The sequence below is a fragment of the Priapulus caudatus genome, unplaced genomic scaffold, assembly GCF_000485595.1.
Source record: "Priapulus caudatus unplaced genomic scaffold, Priapulus_caudatus-5.0.1 Scaffold1484, whole genome shotgun sequence".
In the NCBI taxonomy this organism is placed as follows: domain Eukaryota; kingdom Metazoa; phylum Priapulida; class Priapulimorpha; order Priapulimorphida; family Priapulidae; genus Priapulus; species Priapulus caudatus.
This window is the reverse complement of record NW_014578545.1, coordinates 13,912-23,415: the sequence shown is the minus strand read 5'-3', so window position 1 is coordinate 23,415 and position 9,504 is coordinate 13,912. Positions and strand designations below refer to the sequence as shown.

Below are 9,504 nucleotides of genomic sequence, written 5' to 3'. Positions count from 1 at the left end.
TGTCTTACAGCACTCACTCACCTGTTATCACTACAAAGTGTGCGCGTACGAGTAGGTGCATTTTCACAGTAGAGATGTCCTCACGCGTAAATGTCTGCCCAGCTACTCTGGCTCTCTGCTCTCTCTTTGCTCTCTGCAGTTACTATGGCTCGTGATTTATATAGCATCAGTGATATGGTATTGCAAGAATCAATACAGGAGCTCTTACGCGAGTAAACCATCTAGTGGATGTGATCCTGCTGGGGAGAGAGAGCGCGTGTTTGCGTGAGAGAGAGAGCGCGCGTGAGAGAGAGGGGAGGTGAATGAAAGGGAAAAGGAGAAGGAAAAGAAGAAGAAGAGGGAAATGGAGATGGAGAGAGAGAGAGAAAGAGGGGGAGAGCGAAAGGAATGGGGAAAGGGAGAGGGCGGATAGAGTGAGAGAAGAGTGGTAGAGAGGGGGAGAGACTGGGAAAAGGAGTGAAAGAGAAAGATTAAGAGGCGGAAGAGAACGAGAGAGCAAGCGAGCGAGGTAGGTAGATAGATAAATAAATAGATAGATAGATGGGGAGAGAGAAAGAGAGAGGGGGGAGGAGAGAGAGTAAGAGAGCGAAACAGCAATACGGATAGAAAGATAGATAGATAGAGAGCGAGCGAGAGAGAGAGGGAGAGAGAGCGAGAGCAAAAGCGAGAGCAAGACGCACTAAGACAATATCTGCAAACAACACCCGACCGCACCATAACTCATAATTGTGTTTTGTTCTTGTTTTCGCTGCTTTAGGGTGTTAGCAGAATTTCAGTCACGAAAGGCGCGCCGCGTTCACGTGCGAGATCGCGACGTCTTCAAATACCTGGCCGGCATCGTGCTGGTCGTGATCGGATTCATGTCTGCTTATGGTAGTACAGTTAGTAGTGATTACAGTCGTGTGGAGTGAGTGTCTGTAAACAGGTGTATGTGGGGTGCTTGTAAGACAGGGGTTGATGATATGTAAGACAGCTGTGAGTGGAGTGCGTACATACAGAGTGATGTGAGTGTGTAAGACACGTGGTGAATGCTGTAAGACAGATGGTGAGGTGTGGTAAGACCAGGTGATGTGACTAGTGATCGGTAAGACAGTGCGAGGAGTTGGATGCTGTAAGACTAGGTGTGAGTCGATTGCTGTAAGACAGGGGAGTGACTTTTTGGAGAGTGATGTAAGACAGGTGACGTGCTACGCTTAGGCTGTAGACAGGTGAGTGAGTAGTGCTGTCAACAGCGGTGATGTAAGACAGGTGAGTGAGTGCTGTAAGACAGGTGAGTGAGTGCTGTAAGACAGGTGAGTGAGTGCTGTAAGACAGGTGAGTGAGTGCTGGACGTAGTGCGTTAGTATGGACGTAATACTCAAAGCATTAGAGTTAGCTTGGGCCATGTCTCGCAGCTGGAGTCCCAACTGTCGAGTTCGCGGTACTTTTCGTTTTTAGAACGACCCTATCGCAACACTGATTGGCCAGAGCTGCGTGCCAACCTTTCTAGACGGATAGACTAGTTACGAAGACTTTGCATTAAGTTTATGGCTGTATATTGCACTCCCTTACATCTATATGTTTACCGACAATGTAGCACTAGTGAAACTAAATTTAAAATGGTCGAATTTATTATTCAAATCACTTATCGTGAAGAAATTTAATAGGCAAAAATGGATATGATTTATTGACTATACAAACGCACGCTCGTTTTCACAATATCAGAAGTAGATAATAGGAATCTATAGGGTTTATTCCGGAAACGGGTAATGGACGGTAATATGGGGAACTAGGAACCTCTTATCTACTTCTGACAATATATATAATTAATCATTAATCGAACGCTTGTAATTAATGTGCTCATATATATTTTGCGATAAAACGCACTACAAATAATCGTGTCAACAAACCAAGACTTTGTTATATATGTTATGCATATACGTGCGCTAGTTTACATCTTCTTAGCACCAAGAATCATTATTTTTCTTCCTCGGGTTTGTGATTTACACGTGATATAGCAACATAACAAGTGACTATCTCAGCCAATAAATTGGCGCTCTTCCCGTTGCCATTTCCAACCTCAGTGTAAGTTGGAAAATGAACTAGTCTATCCCTACAGCTATGTCTCTGTTATGACGCGTAAAGTACTAATTGTTATGCTAGATAGAAGTTTAGTTGGGGCTTATACCAACTAACCAACGACACAACTACTATGAGTTTTGCTTCGTGATATTTCGGGGAGTGTAACGAAGACGAGGAGAATGGCCAAAGTTGATCAAAGTGAGAGATCAACACGGCGGATTGCGGTAGAAAAAAACTAGGAATGGGACCTTTGATGGGGGTCCTAGGAACGAGACTCTTAATTTAACCCCGGGGTAGTAGGAATAGAGTTCGAGCATAGACGACAGAACCGAAAAAAGAAACAAATTTAACGGATGTTTAGAAGTCAACACACGGCGAAAGCACTGAAGAGCGTCTGGAATCTGAATATATCAAAGATGGCCGAGCAGAGTAAGCGAACCTTTAACTGGTCTGAAAGACGCAGAGAACAATTAACGTTGATCAAAGTCAGAGATGAACACTGAGGATTGCGATAGAAGAAAAAAATCAAATTTTACTATTAACCAGAGATGAAGGAAGAGAGTTCCAACATGGACGAGAGTACCAAAAACAAACAAAATGCGCTAAGGTTTAGAAGAAATGCATCATGAATGACAAACACAAAAAACAACAACGGGTGTTCGGAAGTCAACACACTACAAAAGCACTAAATAGCGTCTGATATCTGAATAATATCTGTATAACAAATATGCCAGAGCAGAGTAACCGAACGTTTAACCGGTCTGACACGAATGATCTTCGGATCGAAAGTAATTAATTTACTTTCGTCAGATTTTCATCTCTGCGCCGAATTCCGATAATCCAATCTCATCGATAGAGAACACGCCGAAACGCGATCGAACCCCCCCCCCCACACACACACACCGCCAATAACGCTACAGTAGTTACACAAAGCAGAAATTTCACTGAAATGTGCAATTTGTATTTGTGAAAGGCACGTGTGAGCTCTTATAGGTAAACCAGCCATCAGTACAGACATCACCTATAACGTCTGGGATACAGATACTTACTAACTACTTAACGACTTACTCTGGGATACAGATTATATTGTTAGAAGATAAAACATAAAAATATTACGATAAACCTCTAGCAACATTACGTGTATTGTAGTATGTGTTCTGTGTTAGTTACCAGAATTATCTGTCTGACGACATACCAGGATAAATAGATCATTTGGATATGGATTGGAGGCAGTGACGCCCTACCATTCCAAAACACCGAGCTTTCAACACTACACTTATGATATTGAACAGCTAATATGTATATATTATATATAATTGTGTATATATAATATAATGTGTATATAATATAATAATATAATGTATAGTAAGGCATAGCCTTTGAGCGGCGAACCCCGGTTGAATTGCTGGACTATGTTCTTTGTATAAAACGGATAAAACTACGTAGACGGACTACAGTAGTGTATACATAGCCGGAAACGGAAATGTTGTACACGAAAGTGAGGCTCCCAGAATGCATCTTAATTAGCCAAATTTCTGGTAGGTTACCGGTTGCTTCCATTTCTTTCGCACCCCTTATAACATGTTTCGCCCACCGGCGGTGGTCGTGTTATGTATATGTCGTCAGATGTTGTATCTTATGTGTACACTGACGGCGGTTTTAACTAGGAGCTCACACGCGCCTTCTGTTCAGAATGTGTATATAGTAGACAACGTTGTCATACTGTAGAGAGGTGTAGGCAGAGAGAACGAGGGAGACGTCCACTGTAACACAAACGCTGTGTTCTCTAATTTTACACAGCACGAGAGAGATAAAAAATATCACACAGCACGAGAGAGATAAAAATATCACACAGCACGAGAGAGATAAAAAAAAACTGCCGCGCGCGTTGGCGGATGTAGGAATGTTTGGCTAGGCAATCGATAGAGAGAGAGCTCGCTCGCTAGTAAAATGAGGCGACATCAAAGGAGGTAATGCACATACTTCCTATATATATATATATATATTACTACGTCACCCCCTCCCACCCGCACCACCCAAACATGTCGTGTTTTGGTTGAAAAAAATCCCGATTAATTGTCTCGCGTTTACGTGTTTTTCTTCTATTTTTTTTGTCGCCGAACAGCTGTGAACATGGATCATATTCGAGACGGTATCAACCTCATTGACATCGGGCAGACGGTCGAAGAGACAAAGTTCCACATCTGCAGGCTAAATTGGTGGGACTACGTTATCGAAATCGGTGAGTGACGTCACTTTTCAGCATTCTTTACCTGCTGAGATATAATTTTACTCTCTTTTACTTTTGTACTCTTTTACTCTTTTACTTGTTTTAATTTAATTTTGACTCTTTTATTTTTTTAAGATTTATAATTAACTGCTGAGATTTACTTATATTTTTTTATTTTTTTACTCTTTTATTCTTTTACTCTTTTACCGTTTTTTAGATTAATTCTTTAACTACTGAGATTCTTTACCCGTGATATAAAGCATGATATCGAGCAGGAACTCGCAAGCAGGTGATAGTGGGAGCTGGTAGAAACCAGATGGATTCGTACACGAGTGCTTTAAAGCCTATGCAAAATGGACTAAAAAAAAATTCAGTAAAATACACTAAACAATTATTTTTTATTATAGTATTGCTTTCCTTTAGATATTTCATCAAAATTTGTGGTTTTTTTAAGCTTTTAAAGCAAAAGTAATAGTTTCGCATAGGCTTTAACTTTCACGGGTAAATCGATACTGTGAACGCAAATCAACAAGAAACATTTAGTTTAAAAAAAATTACTCGTTGGCGAAGATGGTAAGACTCATTAAAAAATAGTAACGAACGCGCGTGCGTGCGTGAAAGGCAATTAAATCCCATGTCCCAGAATTACACAACTTATATGTCAGAAACAGAATTACTCGTAGCATTAGTCTTAGCATTAAATTTTTCCTCGCACACCGGTGCACTCACAATACACTGCTTATTAGAAACTCGTAGCTTCACCGTTTGTTTCTGCCAACGGTCTACGAGAAAAACTATGCTAAGTTATGTTAAAAAATGTCAAGACTGATGTCCCCGGGGGTAATACCTACGGAAATAACGAGTAGAGAAATGCAGAAACCCAAGACGATTTTGGTTAGACTCATGGGGGAAGTCGTATCCACTGGGAACCTTTTTCCTAATGGGCATATAACACATATATTTAGCTGGAATAAACACAGCAGATAATAACACGCGTGAATTCACACGAACGTGAACAACAACGAATACGTGAATGCACGACGACGACGCTGCTGCTGCTGCTACTGCCGTCGTCGTCATCGTCGTCCTCGTCGTTGTTAGTATTGATGTTTTTATTGTTGTTGTTGTTGGCGTCGTCGTCGTCGTTGTTAGTATTGATGTTTTCTTGTTGTTGTTGTTGTTGTTGTTGTTGTTGTTGTTGTTGTTGTTGTTGTTGTTGTTTTGTTTCTGTTTTGTTGTTGTTGGCGTCGTCGTCGTCGTTGTTAGTATTGATGTTTTTATTGTTGTTGTTGTTGTTGTTGTTGTTGTTGTTGTTGTTGTTGTTGTTTTTGTTGTTTTCGTCATCGTTGTTGTTGTTTTTATTGTTGTCGTCATCGTTGTCGTTGTTGGTATTGATGTTTTTATTATTGTTGTTGTTGTTGTTGTCGTCGTCGTCGTCGTTGTTGTTTTTGTTGTTGTTGTTGTTGTTGTTGTTGTTGTCGTCGTCGTCGTTGTTGTTGTTTTTGTTTTTGTTTTTGTTGTTGTTGTTGGCGTCGTCGTCGTCGTCGTCGTCGTCGTCGTCAACGTTGATGTTGCTGTTGTCGTTGCTATACTTCCCCTGGTAATAATATGGGTGTTGCTATCCCCCGGGCGTGGAGGGAGGTCACGTGATAACGTTGACGATGATGTATATAATATGATATATGTAATGCGCGCCCTCTACAGTCATTCCTCAGTAATTGCAATATTTCAAAATGAAAACTACATGGCATCTGAATAAACGAAAATCAAGTTAAAGATTTCCCTTTAAAAGTGTAATTTTCACAACAGAGCTTGTAAACCAACATCAAGTGATAAAAATCAATACCAATCTGTGTCATAGACGTTTCAGTTGACGGGGGAGCAACACACAACATAATATATTATTACAACATCGTATAATTCTAAGGGAAAATCAAGGTTTGAATGAATACAAAAATGACATGGGGGGCAAATTCTCGTGTTACTAACCCTTTTTATAAAATATAAATATGTGATATATGATATACGATATATCATATCGAGAATCTATAGTCATATAACATAACGCAAACCTACCTACTGAAGTTGTTTTGGCACATTACAAAGACATATATTATATGAATATAATCTCAAAAAGCAGAGTAACAACTTTTTTGAACCCATATCCCACTAAATATTGTGATCTTGCGAATTATGCTTTAATTCGTATCAAATAGGGTCGATATCTATTCAGCATTATGAGGGTTTCCTGTAGTCTGTTCCACATCCTCTACGGCATGCTCCCCTCATCTTTCCCACGCTCATCGTTTAACAACTTATTAACAATTGTTTTGCATCTGCTCACCTTATATTAATTTTTTTTATAATGAGCTTTATTTTCAGAAATACCTAGATGTACAGAAAATTACTTAAGAATATTAATATGTACCTTATTTTAAAATTAATTCTGTAGGATACGCTCCTACCGTGTTTGCCGTGCACTCCGTGCATATACCGTCCATACCGTGTTTTGTTCTGAAGATTAGTATCTAGCTTTTGGCGAAAATTAATTTGGCGTTCAACATGCAATTAGTAATTAAAACACGTGACACGTGCTCACTGCAAGTTAAATTGTAATCATTTATGGCATGACCAAAGCCAACGTGCTTACGCGGAATTATGAATAAGACACTAAAGCCAACAATTCGAGAAAATTCCTCAAAATATTTTTTAGAGAAAACGATAGATCGTTCATTCCTCGCCCATGCCAACAAATATAATTTCTGGATGACATTACATCGAAAAAACACACACACACACACGGACACTCACCTCGTTGCGGTTTGGTGGGGTTGCGCCACGACATACATTAGAAGGGGTCAGCTAACGCGAAATAAAATCCTCCTCGTTGTTGATTGATGTGCTCCGGCTGCATAGGCGGAGAAGAGCAGACGAAGTGAGAGCACGCTGTCTCTCTACGATGACGTATAGCGCGGCTAACACTCCGCGTTGCTAGAGGCACAATTCTCATAACCGCATAAATATTAGTCGTCAAAGTCCAAGGGACTATATCGAAGGCGGAAAGAGACAAAGTTGATCAAATAGAAAAGATCAACACTGCGGATCGCAGTAATAAAAGTATTTTTTCTGCAAAATCTTCAGGCATCGCAGGGGAGTAAGCGAGCGATTTAGATAGTTCTACTGCCGCTAGGTATAATAACAGGGCCGTAGGCTGAGCAAATTCCTAGTAGGAGGGAGGCAAAATTTCGTGACTCAACTGTGTAATGATGAGCGACGGGCGCAGCTCTTGATCGACGTCCATAGTATAGTAGCGGTGGATCTGAGACAAGGCGTTCACGGATAAGTGACCAAAAAATCACGTTAGGGTTATTTACGATTATTAGCTAAGCTTATTTTTTAATTTTGTTCAAAAATCTAGGGGGCTGCTGCCTTCTTGCCCCAGAGGCTACGGCCCTGACTAATCATCCCGATCATCAACTTAGAACACGATAGAAAGAAATTAAGTATAATAAAAATCAAACAACGTCGAAGCCGACCTATTCCGTCTAGAGGGGCAGATTTTTTGCCCCGCTAGTCTCATCAAGTAGCCGACATGTGACAGAGTTTGCGAATTATTGCTATTCCTGTTAGTGGAGCCATCGCTGCGAATTACAAACGTACGTTCAATTAGCAGTTTTTGGTCAAAACGGATTTGTTGGTCATAGTTTTTTTTTTCAGTTAGAGAGTCTTTCGCGGGATTTCCGGCTCCCAGGGGGCAGAAAACGCTCTCCGAATTTTAATCGAATAGTTCTATCTCTCACTCTATAACTCTGGGACTCTGGATTTACCGACTAGCTTAGTTTAGGATTAGGTTAAAGTTATGGTTAAGGTTAAGTTAAGGATAGGGTTAAGGTCATGGCCACGGTTAGGGTTGGGGTTAATGTTAGGGTAATGGTTAGGGTTAAGGTTAGGGTTAATGTTAGGGTAATGGTTAGGATTAAGGTTAGAGTTAATGTTAGGGTAATGGTTATGGTTAATGTTAGGCTTAATGTTAGGGTAATGGTTATGGTTAAGGTTAGGGTTATTGTTAGGGTTATGGTTGGGAGTCATGGCTAGGGTTAGGGTGCGGGTTAGGGTTATGGTAAACAATAAAATGATGGTGATGATTATGATTTAAGTGTTCCCTGATTGAATTGAACCGATAAAATATTGATACTGGTAGATCAGTGACTAGCACGAGAACAGTATTTCGGACATCGTAATATTTTTTGATCGGCAACCGCGACTATTCAATTTGATTCATGTTAATGAGCATATATACAAAATGTACTATCACATGCGTACATGAACAGGAACGAGACATGCCAAAAGAAAGAAAAATCATTCATCTCTAATTACCTCCCTTCTGCCAGAGCCGTAACTAACTCGTTATATTGCGTGGGTGGCAAATCCACTTGTTGTTTGTGTTCTGGTAAGTTGGCCAAGGACAGTTCGCCATTGACTATGCAATACTATTAACATTAGTCTGAGGCGAAACTCCTTATCTGGAATTCCACTCTGCTAGATACGGCCCAGTTACTAACCTGACTCTTCCTATGATCTATCATAATATTTTATGCGTGCATGATATTGAATTTGTTCCGGAGAACTCGAGTATGTCGAGTTAACATACTCACGTGTATCTTTTCTGATGACGAATATTACTGATATAGATGATCAAATGTTGCGCGTTGTATGCGATAGACATAACAGAATAGTATGATTTGATGGAACAGTATATTTATCGCCGTCAACGACCGAAACGTAGCCAAGATATCACTTTTCTCTTTTTTTTTTTTCTTCTGCAGCTGAGTTTCTGTTCCTGTGCATGGGAATATATATGAGCTACTGCATACGATCCGCGCCTTCAGACTTCCACGAAACACGATGGCTGAGTTTAGCCGTCTATATAGAGGCGCTCGTGTCGGGAACGCTACATGTATTAAGGTTAGTCTTACACGGAGACATTATGGTCGGACTTGCAGAGATAGAGAGAGCGGAGGGGCGCGAGAGAAACAACGAAAGAGATAGAGAGTAAGAGAGAGAGAGAGAGAAAGAGAGAGAGAGAGAGAGAGAAAGAGCAACAGTACACGCGTTTCTTCGCGTAAACTTTTCTTTGTGAAATATTCGTAATTTTGTATTGTATGTGAATTGTAAAAAATTCTCATTTAAACATTCTCAGTTAGCGGGCAATA

The 9,504-nt window shown here is 40.4% G+C and overlaps 1 protein-coding gene across 1 annotated transcript in view; it reads left to right on the top strand.

The window, feature by feature from the left end:
* The window catches only part of LOC106816780 (probable G-protein coupled receptor 158), a 31,594-nt gene that overhangs the window by 19,374 nt on the left and 2,716 nt on the right, over nucleotides 1-9,504 (top strand). Inside the window, exons 12-14 of the mRNA XM_014821404.1 lie at nucleotides 758-876; nucleotides 4,187-4,303; nucleotides 9,118-9,256. Coding sequence (XP_014676890.1) covers nucleotides 758-876; nucleotides 4,187-4,303; nucleotides 9,118-9,256 — 375 coding nt within the window. The remainder of the gene's footprint in view (nucleotides 1-757; nucleotides 877-4,186; nucleotides 4,304-9,117; nucleotides 9,257-9,504) is intronic.